General features: G+C 33.5%; 1 protein-coding gene across 5 annotated transcripts in view; it reads left to right on the top strand.

Annotated features, from left to right (window-relative positions):
• The window catches only part of SPOCK3 (SPARC (osteonectin), cwcv and kazal like domains proteoglycan 3), a 482228-nt gene that overhangs the window by 167789 nt on the left and 299294 nt on the right, over positions 1-15145 (top strand). For 2 of the 5 annotated variants that reach the window (XM_005556250.4, XM_045393030.2), the window contains exon 3: positions 10701-10746. The exons of 2 other annotated variants lie outside the window; for them this stretch is intronic. In XM_005556250.4, coding sequence (XP_005556307.1) covers positions 10701-10746 — 46 coding nt within the window. Of the gene's footprint in view, positions 1-10255; positions 10304-10700; positions 10747-15145 lie in introns of those variants that run through there. One more of the 5 variants, XM_045393032.2, reaches the window with a different exon arrangement.

The raw sequence follows: 15145 nt of genomic DNA, 5'->3' as shown, positions 1-15145 counted from the left end.
GCATGTTTTTAGTACTTAGAGGTGCTTGACCTTAATTTAGCCTTTGATTTTCACTTTAAATTGAGGATCATAAAAATGTAGAATAGATATTTGCAACCTGTGTCTAAAACTTTTTCTGTATAGTACATCATAAAGCTTTTTATAATCTTATTTTCCTTGGCTTCAGAATATACATCGTGATTTCTGTTTCTAAAAATATGATACATTCATCTGTAGATTGTATCCAAAGCTAGATGAGATACTGATGGTCAGAAAAGAAAAATAAAAGTATTTAGAAAATTTAGAGACATTAAGGTTTTAGAATAGAATTATGCAAATTCTATTAACATTGTTAAAATTAATAATGTTCTTTAAGAACAAGAAACATCTTCTCCATCTCCACAAAAGTTTTTTCTTGTTTCCTGTATGGAAATAGAGAAATATTCCATTAAATATTGTTTTTTCACTTTTTTAAGCCTTCTTTTGGGGGTGAGGTATAAGATAGTATAAGATAGTTTAGTCCAGTGGTCTTTTTCAGTAAAAGACCAGAGAGTGAATATTTTAAGCTTTTCAGGCCTTATGGCCTCAGTCTTAACTATTCATCTCTGCTGTGGTAAGCACTAAAGTAGATATAACCTGTAAAAGAAGGATTGTGGCTAATAAAACTTTATTTACAAAAACAAGTTGTGGGCCTGGCCCATAGGCCATCATGGCTGCTGACCTGTGGTATGCTGGAATGGTTTCAAATGCAGGCTTTGGACTACACTTCCGGGATTCAGATTCCAAGAGTACTTCTAAATAGTTGTGTAACCTTTAGCAGATTATGTAATCTCTCTTTGCTTCACTTTCCCATCTGTACAATGGGAATGATAGAATCACTTACCTCTTGCAGATATTGAGAGTAAAGTGTGCAGAACAGTTCCTGGTAGAGGATGAGTGAGTAATAAATTAAAACCACTATTTTTCTTAAATGTTTTTACATGTGTTAATGTCTGTATAGTTACAATGAAGATTCTTAATATTTAAAAGTTCTTACCACAATGAGATACCATCTCACACCGCTTAGAATGGCGATCATTAAAAAGTCAGGAAACAACAGATGCTGGAGAGGATGTGGAGAAATAGGAACGCTTTTACACTGTTGGGAGTGTAAATTAGTTCAACCATTGTGGAAGACAGTGTGGCAATTCCTCAGGGATCTAGAACTAGAAATACCATTTGACCCAGCGATTCCGTTACTGGGTATATGCCCAAAGGATTATAAATCATGCTACTATAAAGACACATGCACACGTATGTTTATTGTGGCACTATTCACAATAGCAAAGGCTTGAAACCCACCCAAATGTCCATCAGTGATAGACTGGATTAGCAAAATATGGCACATATATACCATGAATTACTATGCAGCCATAAAACAGGATGAGTTCATGTCCTTTGCAGGGACATGGATGAAGCTGGAAACCATCATTCTCAGCGAACTATCACAAGGACAGAAAATCAACCACCACATGTTCTCACTCATAGTTGGGAATTGAACAATGAGAACACATGGACACAGGGTAGGGGACATCTTATACCAGGGCCTGTCAGGAGGTGGGGGGCCAGGGGAGAGATAGCATTAGGAGAAATACCTAATGTAAATGACAAGTTGATGGGTGCAGCAAACCAACATAGCACATGTATACATATGTAACAAACCTGCACGTTGTGCACATGTACCCTGGAACTTAAAGTATAATAAAACAAACAAACAAAAAAAGTTCTTAATTTATTCATTGAGGCAAAGTATTTCTTTGTGCCTTTCTCTGAGATAAATGAATCATAAGTTTTGTATATCAATGTAAAATTAACCAGTACATATTCTCTATATATTCAGAGGGATTCTAACCTCAATTTTCAGAGGCTTTCAGAGACAAATGAGGAATTGTACCAATGGCACTGTCCTTTTGACACAATTTATTTTATTTATGTTTTTAATCTGTGGTGAGTCAGAGAGCGTAAAATGCTCTGTAAAAAATAAAGGGCTCACCAAAGTGTTATAAATGAATTCTTTCAGGATTCTAGTACACAACATGGAAAAATGAGTGCTACCTGGGTAATAAATGTAACACTTGGGGGCTTGAAACAGATAGTTCGTCTCATATAGATAATTCCTCTACACCCAGACAAAGCTTTACCTAATCTATTTTGTGATCAAATCATGTGTTCAGTATTTCTACACAGGAAAGTTTCCTCTTTTGTGAAATGTATTGGCTTAACTATTATGCTAGCCATTCTTCCCATACTAAGATGAGATGTGTAAATGAGATCATATATATGCCATAATATATAACATATTTCCAAAAAGAACAGACTGTCATTGCTATTTTTTTAGCTTTAGAACTAGCAAAGCCTTATGATTTAGCTGATCTATCAAAATAGAGGAAGCAATAAAAGTTAATTATAATAGGAAAATTCTGAAGTTTGGTTTGACAGGGTTTGGGAGATTATAATCACAAAAACCAAAAATCATAGAAAATTTCTCTCCCAACTCCTTAGCATAGAGTTATAAAATCATTATATTATTTATATTTCTGTATAGATATATAAAAATTAACAAAGCATTTGTCAATAAGTGGAACAATAGCATATTAAACTTTGCTTTGATTATGGAGACTTTAATGAAAATAAAATGGTTGTAGAAAGGTTAAAAATCAGGGGTCTCCCTGTCATTTATACTTCCCCCAATTATGAATATTTGGCTGGTTGACCTTCTCCTTGGAAAAAAGTAGGACCTTTCAGTGTGGAACTTCTGGCCCAATTTTTTCTTTCCTGGAGAAGACTAGGAGCCCAAAACACTTTCTGTAATTTTTATTGTGTTTGTAATTATGTTCTGTTTAGGTGGAATTTGAGACTAGGACCCATTTTTCCACTTACTGGCTTGTAGACAAAATAATTCAACAGTGATGGTTGTTGCTTTCAAGCAAGACTTAGTAGAAACCAGTAGGTCAAGATTGGGAAGTTAGTCAGGAAAGTAAGTTTGGATTCAGAATAACTGATGGGTAGTAGGGGATTAATGAAAAATCCAGAAGGGAAAATAAGCCAGTGGATAAGAAAGAAAATCTCAGAGAAATATGGATGGAATACAGATTAACATTCCTACGCAGAGCCAAGTTACTTCATGATTCCTCAGGATTTTCTCTAAGATTCTTCTACAGGCTTACATAACCATTTTCTAAGGCTAAAGCCAACATTTAGCATCAGATGCTCAGTAGGGGAAGGACACTGGAAGGATTTACATGATTAATTACAGCAAAATCCTGTGAACAAGGGATTGTTTGGAGGTTCTGTATCTGTGTATCTGAAGATGTGGTGTTATGAAAGACACACTTGACCTGACTCAAGATCTTGTATATTTTTTTCATCTTAGCCATTGACTAATTGTATAACCTGGAGACCTTCCAGCTATTCATTGTTCTGCAGCAAACCAGTCCACTAAAAACCAGCCCAAAATGTAGTGGCTTAAAACCACAGTTTATTATTTTGTCTTACGATATCATATTCTGACTTTACTAGCTGGCTGCTTCTCACTTTGAGTCTCTAAAGTGATGGCAGCAAAATGGATGCCTAGTTTTGAGTCACTTGGAAGTTCAAAACGGTTCTCTCACATGTTTGGTAGTTGATTTTGGATGTCATCTGGTAGCTCCGCAGGGGATATAGACAAATGGCTTCTCTGTGTGGCTTGGGTTTCTCTTATGGTGGTTGGAAGAAAGGTTTCTCATGAACTAGCACTAGAATGTCCTGAATGCCATTCTGCCACATATTATTAGTCACAGTCATAAAAACATATGCTATTCAAGGGGAGGAGGATGAAAACTCATCTTTTGTTATGAGTAAGTAGCAGGACGAATATGCAGTGAGGAAAGCCATTGATAAAAGCCATCTTTGGAGATCATCTATGCCTATACAACAGAAGCTTTGGATTCTTTATCTCTAAATTTAGGAAAAACTAGGTAATACTTCAGATACCTTGGGAAATTAAATTTTTGGGTTCCTATATCCTATATCAACCTGTTTATAAGTTAGGTTCCCCAAGAAGACTTATCACTAGCAACATTTGTGATTTATTGTTTTTCTCTTCTTGCTCCCATCATGCTTTGAATAGGTTGCTCTTTACATACTTAGTCCATTCTGAATGCATCTGGCTTTCACATTAGATTCTGAGCTCCTTGAAGTCACCAGCTATGTACCACTCAATTTTCTTTGTCCTTAGAATCTACTGGAGCACAATAATTATTTATTGGAACAGTTGAACAAAGTAAAATCCTAAGTCTGATATGACACTGGTAGATTAATAAGGTCATAATTTATGTACATTTGGCATCAGAAGTCAAGGGTCAGAGGTCACAGTGCAATTATCAAAAATCTGCTTTCCAACCACCTATTCCATATCTTATAATCTTCCTAAAATATACTATATATTTTATTCAAAATTTTTATTTTTATATGATATAATTTAATAGATATATTTATTTGTAGCATCATAATGATCAGTGACAAATACTAGAATGTTTTCCTGGCTATAAAAATAATTAGTGCCATTTTTAAAATACATATTGTGAACTAGAACTATATTAATAGTTTGTATGCATTAATTTAATATTTACAAAGCTTAACACATTATTAGTCTCAATTTTCAGAAAATAAAATTGAAAGTCAGAGTGTAAATATCAGAGTAAATGGTAGATATAGGGTTCAAGCCTAGACTTTTCTTCTTCTAAGAGCTTGGTCTTTTCCCTGATGCTCTATTATTCCTTGTTGTTTGCATTCTTCGATATTTATTTTTCATTCTAATATATATTAATTGAAATTGTTAAGCTAAAATTTGAAAATTTGTTCCAGGACAAATTCATCCTTAAATTTTCATAATTATTCTTTTTAGCATTTTATTAAATTTTTATTTTTTTCATCCTAATGTAACTGAAATTGGAGCCAATTGTTATGTGAATGAGATCACTCCTAAAACAGTGAGGTATTTATTTTTGGAACAAAAGGAAAAATGACATTTTAAATATTTTAAACAGTGATACATTAATGAAATACAATTAATAACTATTAACATAATAAAATGTAATCCTGAATGACTTAAGAATAAACAATGTCTCTACTAAAAATATAAAAAAACTAGCCAGACGTAGTGGCGGGCGCCTGTAGTCCCAGCTACTCCGGAGGCTGAGGCAGGAGAATGGCGAGAACCTGGGAGGCGGAGCTTGCAGTGAGCTGAGATCGCGCCACCGCACTCCAGCCTGGGCGACTGAGCAAGACTCCGTCTCTAAAAAAAAAAAAAAAAAGAAAAAGAGAAAAAAATAAAATAAGCAATGTAACGTCAGTTGGGACTGTGAATTAAAAAGAAAAAATAAGACAGTACTATTGGAAAAGGCTGTCTGCTTTTTGGGTATAGTATAGCATTGATGCTATTACTTTAAGGGAGAATGTATTGCTAAGATGTTCATTTTAATAATAAAATGTTAATAAATATCGTTGGCAGTACCATAGCTGAATCTAACGTTCGTTTGTATGTATTTCAAATGGATGACTCTATACAGAGGTCTTATATGAAATCCTAGTGACATCAGACTTCAGGTAAGAAAGTGAAATACTATAGGAATATTATTAGCTAAACTCTTTTCATATAGATTCACCAGAATATTCTATACCCCACCTAGATCGAGACTGTCATATTTGCTTAGAATATGAGCATACTGTAACAAAAATAGTTACAATTGATAATCATCACTTTGACATTCATTTTATATTTGAAGTGTGCCGTCAAAAGTATTATCCTCTGTGTCTCACTTTATAATGATGTGATCTTTTTTCTATAGTTTTAAAATACTTTAAAGCAGTTAATATAAATTGCCAAATAGTTGTGAAAATATGCAACAAAATTGTGTTCAGTAGACTTCAATAGTATCTCTGTTTACTAATATTTAAAAGTGTGATGCTTTGTAAGCATTTTTTTTCAAACATAGATTTCAGAAAGACTTTATTGCCGAAACAGTTCTTCATGCCACTGGGATGGCTTAAATGGCTTAATAATGGCTAACATAATGGCTGAGTGTTAGTCTTTTTATGTTCATCTGTAGGCATTTATGGAGTTTTTGGGCATCAAGATCTCTTATTCCCAATTGATTCTGTATCAAAATCTGTGAGGATGCTTAAGCAATCTCTGACCTAGTTCTGTGCCAATCCAAATTATTCCTTCAGACAATGGGAGAGTTTATCAGTACAGACGTAGCTGTGTGGACACAAATGAACCAAACAGTTGATCTTTCCGTGAAAGCTTATCCTTCTGACCCACTTCGCCTGTACAAAGTCTAGTTGTAACCAGTTATTGGAAGAGGAAACTAGCCTCTCCATACTGGGTGTTGTGTTTATTTTTACTAATCACCTTTCTGAACTTTCAGTTATGTTTTATATTTATAAGAAAATAGAAATTTAGTCAGATATATTTGTATGTTATTTGTTATAGCTAAATATGATAAGCAATATAAAGGCATAGAGCATAGACATATGAGAGCATAGTTAAATAAATGACAGTAAGTCGATACCAAAGGGTATTATATAGCCATTAAATATTTTGGAGAAAAAACTCATACAGTTGTAAAATGTTCTTAATAAAATATTACACAAAAATCTGCATTTAAAATAGAATGTTTAATATGCTTTCAATATTATAAAATATGTGTGCAGAAAATCTGCTACTAGTAGCAGTACTTTATTGTAAGGTAGTTTGATTCATTTGTCTTTATTTACCAACAACTCTACATCAGCTGTCTTCACAAGAGTGATTTTTCTTCCAGCGGATATTTGGCAATAACTTGTTACATTTCCCTTTTGTCACACCTTGAGGGAGTGTCCCCACCAGTATCTCATGAGTAGAAGCAGAGGATGGTACTAAATAGTGATCAATGCACAGAATAGTCTCCCTACCCCTAACACAACAAAGAATTATCTGGCTCAAACTATCAATAATGCTAAGGATGAGAAACTGTGCTCTACAATACATAGGTGTGTTCAATAAAGTGCACATATATTTTATTTAAAATTAGAGAAAAGGACACAGCATTAAAACCACAAGGAAAAAGACAGTTTAAACAATAAAACACATAGGCCCAATTTTTATGTAGACTTTATTTTGTGGACAACTTGCAGTTATTATTTCTATAACTACAAGAAGTTGGCAATGGTTTAATATTAAATTCTAATGGTCTCTGTAATTCACTCCATAAGTTTTTGAATGTGTGTGACAAGAATCCAACTTTGCTTCTTGAAGCACTCAGGATTGGTTTCAGTCATTTAAATCCAGAATTTCTCCAATTGAAGGCATCTCTTGTAGCTGTTTTCTAAATCCCTGGTTGGCTTATTTTGGATATAAATTGAAGCCTGAAAACAACCAATATTCACACAAGGTTTTGGAACAAAAGAAATTGTGCCTGAATAAACACTTACGTGAAAATACTTTTATTTCTCGTCCTGACAAAATTTCTAAGATTTAATGAGGTGAACCTATTTTTTTTAATAAAAAAAAATGTCTAATGATGTCAGAACACAAAGAATATATCTAAAAATGGCTTAGTAGTAGGGCTACCTTCCTTTTCCATCATATATATGTCTGATCCCCACTGTGGTCAGACTTCAAGATTGCCCTTGACATAACCAAGAAAGCCAAGTTCCTGTTTCACAATTGTGATTGTAGATTTTTTTATAGCTGTGGTCCCAAACGCACCAAGCTTGACCATATTATTCTGAAGGAAGATCATTAAATGTGGTTGAGGTAAGATTTTAAAATTATGTTCTTTTAAAATATGCATCCCCCCCTAATTCCTGCTCATCTATTCAGGTATTCAGTATTGCAAACACTATGTGTTGTGTGAAACATGCCACTTTGACATTATGTGACTTCAGTGCTGACAATGTCAGTTCTACAGCTTTTCCACCTTCTTGAACTCTGTGATTTTTATATGAATGGAGTCACTATTACAATAAAAACTTAGCCACATCTTTTCAGGTATTGCCACTGGTAGCTGTACCATATCAGAATAATCTGAGATGACAGCAAAAATATTTTTCTTCTTGCATTCACTATAGCAATAAATGTAGGTATTTAAAAATTTGTTACATTTGTCTTTTTATTTTTATTTTTATTTTTATTTTATTATTATTATTATTATTTTTTGGAGAGAGCATTGGATTTGAAAATAGGAGGAGGAGTTTATGGCTGCTTGTAAGAAATCAGAAAAACAAAGGATTTGGTGAGCAGTAATGACAGCTTGTCCATGGTGTTACCCAAAGACACTGACAGACATAAACTTGACCCTTATGAGTAACTATTAAGATGTAGCACCTCCTTTATTCCAGGTATGGTGCTGGCATTTTACACAGTTGATAACTAATCCCAATATCTCCCGTCAAATAGGTAGAAATTATTTTTCCAACTTTCGTCACAGGAATCTGAGGATAGTCTAGGCCATCATCTTTTCTAAAGTGATGCAGCTAATGAGTGGTAGAGCCAGACTTAAAATTCTGGTTTGCCTGTCTCCAAAGCCATCACTCATGTGTGCATGTCTAGCTTTCTGTTCTGCTTCAGGAGAGACGTAAAACCATAGCGGCCCAATTCCTCCCCACGCTTGGAATGGATAATAGTCATCATCCTCAAATAGTAAGATACATTTTTAAAAATAAAAGATACTAAATGAGTATGTTATGTTGCTCAGCTCAAGTTTTGAGACGTTTATTGGAGTAATTTAATTTGAAAGTCTAATTTTTCAAGAATTGTATCATGCTATAATTGTATTTAAAAATATTTTAAAGACAATAAATAATCAGTGTTTGTTTAATTATCTAGTAGCATTATCCTTTCTTAATCTAATCCTAGATTATTTAGTGGAAAATCTATGGGTATAGATTGCTATAATTTGCCTTCCTCTTAATATAACCCTATCTGGACATAAATGTATCAACTACAATGATGTCATTTTTTTCTCTTTGTTTCATTTTTTTAAAAATTTGAAGTTAGTGGAGTGCAGTTTCAGAAAGTACTGATTAACTGTTTGTCACATTAAAAAAACTCCTGAAACTTAATTTAAAATTTTCATAACTAAATTAAAGGATTGTATTTATTTCTATGATTGAAGTCAATGCTGCATTTTCTTCCTTATACAGTGGAGACACTGAAAAAGAGGCTAGAAAGAAGATTCAAAAAAGGAAGATAAGTCATTATATAAAAAGGATAACTGCACTCACATGTTTACCACAGCACTGTTCAGAAGAGTAAATATATTAGATTCAATCGAACTGTCCATCAACATGTGATTGCGAAAAGAAAATGGAATACCATTCAGCCATAAAAAGGGAATGAAATGTCTTTTGCCTCAACATGGGTGGAACTGAAGGCCATTATTTTAAGTGAAACAACTCAGAAAGAGAAAGTCAAACACCTCATGTTCTCACTTATAAGTGGGAGCTAAATAATGTGTACACATTGACATAGAGTGTGAAATAATACACATGAGACACCTGGAAGGGTGGGAGGGTGTAAGGGGTGAGAGCTGAGAAATTTCTTAATGGGAACAATGTACACTATTCAGGTGATGGTTACGCTAAAAGTTGAGATTTCACCACTATGTGATATTCATATAACAAAACTACATTTGTACCCCTTAAATTTGTACAAAGAGAAAGAATCTCTGCTTACCCCTTTTGAATTCTGTAGCTTCTGTAGCTTTCCAATTAACTGACTTGAGTGGGTCTAACAGTTTAGAGCTTGGAAATGTTACAACTTCACCATGATGTGCTACTCTCTTCTGGCAGGTTACCATAGTGACAACAGTGTATTAATTTCAACAGTGACATCTTTTTAATTTATAATAAAATATGATATTAATGAGGAACTTTTATAAGGCTTTTAGAGCGGTAAAAACAGTAAATAAATAGACAGTCTATTTGGCCTTACTTTTCAAAATTCTTTCCAGTATGCTTTGCCTTACATTTGTGCTATACTGTCATATTTACTAAGTATATTGTAAATATATTGCATTGATTCTTTTCCATATTAAAGAATTAAACTTTAGGCAGGACTTAATTAGGTGTGCATGTTTTTCAACTTCTAGGTTGCATTTTGATGAACTCCTTAGATATTCGATTAACAAGAGAATGATTTGCATAAAGCATATTTATACCCCATGAGCCATTGCAGAATCACTTGGTATTTTCCCTGCTATATTAATAGTTCCACTTACTGTTGTACTAGGGGACAATGAAGTTGTATAATTGGAAACTGGTAAGATACTTTATAGCTTATTAGCTTAGGGTAATTATCTGCATGTTATATTATGCACTGAATTGTAATTGAAAATATTGCATTGTAATATTTAGGAGAAGTGGCAACCAAAAATAGTTAAATTGTTATATTAACCATTGACTTGCAATGAAAATGAACACATTTATTGGAAGACATTTCTGTAACTTGTAAACAGTGTGTTCCTTTTTGATAACTATTCTTTTTCTCTTGTTTCTTTTTTATTTTTATTTATTTATTTTATAATTTGCTGCTTGCCATTGCAGGAAGTAGAGGTTTGTATACAGCTTCTGTGTTTCATATTTAATTTTAGATTTTATATGAATCCTTGCATTTTAATTACTCATATACACTCAATTCACATTATTTTCCCCCTTAGGATGATTATTTCCGCACTTGGAGTCCGGGAAAACCCTTCGATCAGGGTAAGAATCTAACTATTTTAAAATAAAAATCTTTACATGTTCATAATCATTGTGCTTTTAGAAATGATATTTATTGTGTGGTTAGGCTTGAAAATACTAAATACAAGAGCTTACATGAATGGAAAAATTTATGCAATGATTACTTATATTTCAGCATAATATTTTTAGAAGTAAGCAATTAGTTATCATGATTATGTCAGGATGTCTTTTATTTTTAGATACATGTTTTAGAGGACTGATTTGGGCTTCTGAACATTACCAGGTTTATTTTTATCAGTAGATACAAGTCACTTCATCCAGTTTTCAAGTGCATTCACTGGGCAATAGATTTATTTGTACAAACTTTTAAAACAAATGGCTTTTTTTGGCCTCTTTTCAAATTAATAAAAGGTTTCCTTTAAGATGAGTAAATTCATAATTAGACTCAGCTGGGGTCTTAACAAGACCCAAAAGGAAAAATGTTACACAAAATTGGGGCTTCCCCACCTCTTTTCAAACAGCTTGCAATTCTGATTAACTTACCTTTAAATGGAAAACAGGAAATATGGATGAAAATGGAAATACTTCTACATGTGCAATGAGAATGGACACATCAAACCCCAAGCAATCATAGTTACATAAATAACTAAAGAGATTTGTTTACTAAAGTTCACATTTTAAAAGTATCTTACTTTTAAAGTTTCTTTTTGTAACTTTCTATAGTCTGTGCAAAGTAGGAAAAAAAAAATTCTTCTTTACATAGAGCATATAGTAACCATGCAAAAGATAATACTCTGTGAAGTAGTCATACTTAAAAATAGAAGTCTTTGTAAGAGTGTTTAGGTAAGTGATTAGATGATGAAGACATAGTATGTTATTTAAAAAAGCTTAGAGTATTTTGCTATGTTACCAGATTTTTACTTAATATTTGCGGTGAATGCTACAACACCCATGCTGTATGAGTGAGAAACCACCTATGTGGACCTAGACATAGACCATCATCAACATTGGTATTAACATGGAGTCTGAAACGGTCATTCAAATCGGGTATCTTCTTAAAATGACCTTTTTTCTTATATATTTCATTTGATTTCACTATCATCCAGTGTGTGTGTGTGTGTGAGAGAGATCAGCATTTTAAAATTATAAAAGAATTATTTTTGAATTTGTTGCTAATAAGTCAAGCCAATGCTCTAAAACACAGGCAATAAAAAAATAATGACATGCAGACAGAGATGTTATTTGCTGGCTTTCTCGGGAAATGAATTTTTATGATGGAATCATAAACCTTGTAAAATGGGTGTTAGCTATGGAATTTGTCATACTCGGTGCATCCAGTTATAATATAGATGCTTTTATTTTCCTTTATGTGTGCATGACATTGTGTTGAACTGCAATTTATCTCTTAAAAAAAGGATGCTATTTTAGAGTCTTCCAAACAATTAATGATACAAGACTGATTTGCTTTACTATTCAGAGAGGTTTTTAACCTACTAACTTAAAAATATTATGTTTATCAGGCAGGAATAAGCTTATGACATGATAATAGCTAATATTTATGAAGAATGTCCTATTTTGAGTGACTACTCCAAGTTTTTTATATATATTATTTAATTTAGTTGTTATAACCCTGCAAAGTAGATGAGAAAGTTAAAATATTGAAAGAAGTTAAGTTCCTGCCCAGGTTATATTCCCACAGTGTGGCAGAGTGGGGATTTAGATTCAGTCAGTCTGAACCCCCAAACCTATTTCCTAATTGCTACACAATATTACCACTAACTTGAACAAATGTTAGAAATAAAGTTAAAACAATATTTTCTGGACTATTATCGGGGGAACCAGCCCCCAATATTTCAACGTAGGTTCTTTTCTATTTTCCCTAAGTGTTGGCTGGTCTGAGAAATAAATGGAAAGAGTACCAAAGAGAGAAATTTTAAAGCTGGGTGTCTGGGGGAGACATCACATGTCAGCAGGTTCCACGATGCCCCTGAACCTCAAAACCAGCAAGTTTTTTTTTTAGCAATTTTCAAAGGGGAGGGAGGGTACAAATAGGGTGTGGGTTACAGAGATCACATTTCAAAGGCAATAAAATATCACAAGGCAAATGGGCAGGGCAAGGTCACAAGACCAGGGCAAAACTAGAATTGCTGATGAAGTTTCATGTCCCACTGTGCATGCATTGTCATTGATAAACATCTTAACAGGAAACAGGGTTCAAGAGCAGAGAATGAGTCTGACTAGAATTTGCCAGGCTGGAATTCCCTAATCCCAGTAAGCCTGGGGGCACTGCAGGAGACTAGGGCGGGTTTCATCCCTATCTAAAGCTGCATAAGGCATACACTCCCAGAGCGGCCTTTTTAGAGGCCTTCCCCTGGGAATGCATTCTTTTCTCAGGCTGTTAATTATTAATATTCCTTACTAGGAAAAGAATTCAGCAATATTTATCTTACCTGTTTTCGGTAATAAGAGAAATATGACTCTGTCCTGCCCGGCTCCCAGGCAGTCAGACCTAATGGTTATCTCCCTTGTTCCCTGAACATTGCTGTTATCCTGTTCTTTTTCTAAGGTGCCCAGATTTCATATTGTTCAAACACACATGCTTTATGAACAATTTGTGCAGTTAATGCAATCATCACAGGGTTCTTAGGCAACATATATCCTCAGCTTACAAAGATGACAGGATTAAGAGATTAAAGGCAGGCATAGGAAATCACGAGAGTATTGACTGAGGAAGTGATAAATGTCCATGCAATCGTCACAATTTATGTTCAGAGATTGCAGTAAAGACAGGTGCAAGAAATTATAAAAGTATTAATTTGGGGAACTAATAAATGTCCATGAAATCTCCACAGTTTATGTTCTTCTGTCACAGCTTCAGCAGGTCCCTCCATTCGGGGTCCCTGACTTCCCACAACAGACTGTCAGATCTCAAGTTTTGATTTCTTGAACATATATGGTTGATAAACATGTAATAAAGTTTTGTATCAAAAAAATAAAAATAGAACAAAAATTAGATTGAGATATGTGTATTTGTTTGTGGCTTTGAGTCAAATTAACCAACCTAGTTGTAGACCACACTGAAGAGTGAGCAAAATAATCCTATTTCCATCTAAATAGTGTACATCATCTAGATAGAAAAGACATGAGATATGTTCATTTCTCGTATGTTTCTCACTTTTTGATGACAGACTCTTCCTTCAAGTATTATTTTCAAAAGCTTATTGGTGTGTTGAACATGAAACCATTTAAAATACTTTTTATGAGTATTTTTAGTTTTTAATTTACCATGTTTTTCACTGAATTATGGACATCCATATTATATCAATATAAGTTGATTTTCCCCTATTTCATTTTTAAGAGGTTTGCATGTTTCCTAAAAAAAGTGAAGATAGCTGGGCGCTGTGGCAGGCGCCTGTAGTCCCAGATACATGGGAAGCTGAGGCAGGAGAATGGCGTGAACCCGGGAATTGGAGCTTGCAGTGAGTGGAGATCGCGCCACTGCAGTCCAGTCTGGGTGACAGAGCAAGACTCTGTCTCAAAAAAAAAGTGAAGAAAAAGTTACCTTGTCATTATATTTTAATACTGGTATTTATACTATTTTAACAATTCATATATCCATTTAAAGTTATCCTTTCTTCAATTTCTATAGAATGCACCATAAAGCATGCAGAAATTAAAGTACCACCAATGAAAATGTTAATATTTTTTAATATGAATGGTGTAACTTCTCAGCACAAAACTCTTTTCTACATATGCATACATATACATACATACATAAACATATTGATTACATATTTACACAAGGACAGACACAATTACACTTGCAAATTTGGTTCCAGGTAAAATCAACTGATTGTTCATATACACCTGATCTACCTTTTGGTTTAACCGTGACGTATTTTTCATCTCATTTAAGTTTCTTTTAATCAATCATTTTTCCAGTTTCTTTATTTTTTACCACTAAAATAGTAAGAGTTTTGGGGAAATAAAATGTTTTCAAATAAGCTTAAGTAGAAACTATTTTGGTGATGGTAAATCTGCTGCAAAATGAACTAAAGCACGCCAATACCAACAATAAATTGGTCTGGATATCTCCACACTGATTTTTCTGTGATATTATTTCTCTTCATTAGTGCAGTTAATCATGAGTTGACATAACAGAAATTACCTGAAAAATTGTTTTGATGAGGACATATATGTTGAATAAGGCATAAAATGTATATTCTTTACTATATTTACTATGATAAATAAACTAAAGGGAAAATGCATGTGTGAACCTAGGTGGTAGCATGATGAAGATTTTGAACAATTTAATCAATGCTTTAGATAAATATGCTGTAGCTTTCAAAAATAAATATTCACATTTTTCCATTCATTATGTTAAATCTGCCTTGTTTGTGGTCATGGATTAATATTGATG

This window comes from Macaca fascicularis, chromosome 5 (assembly GCF_037993035.2).
Source record: "Macaca fascicularis isolate 582-1 chromosome 5, T2T-MFA8v1.1".
NCBI lineage: Eukaryota > Metazoa > Chordata > Mammalia > Primates > Cercopithecidae > Macaca > Macaca fascicularis.
This window is presented reverse-complemented; position numbering and strand designations above follow the sequence as displayed.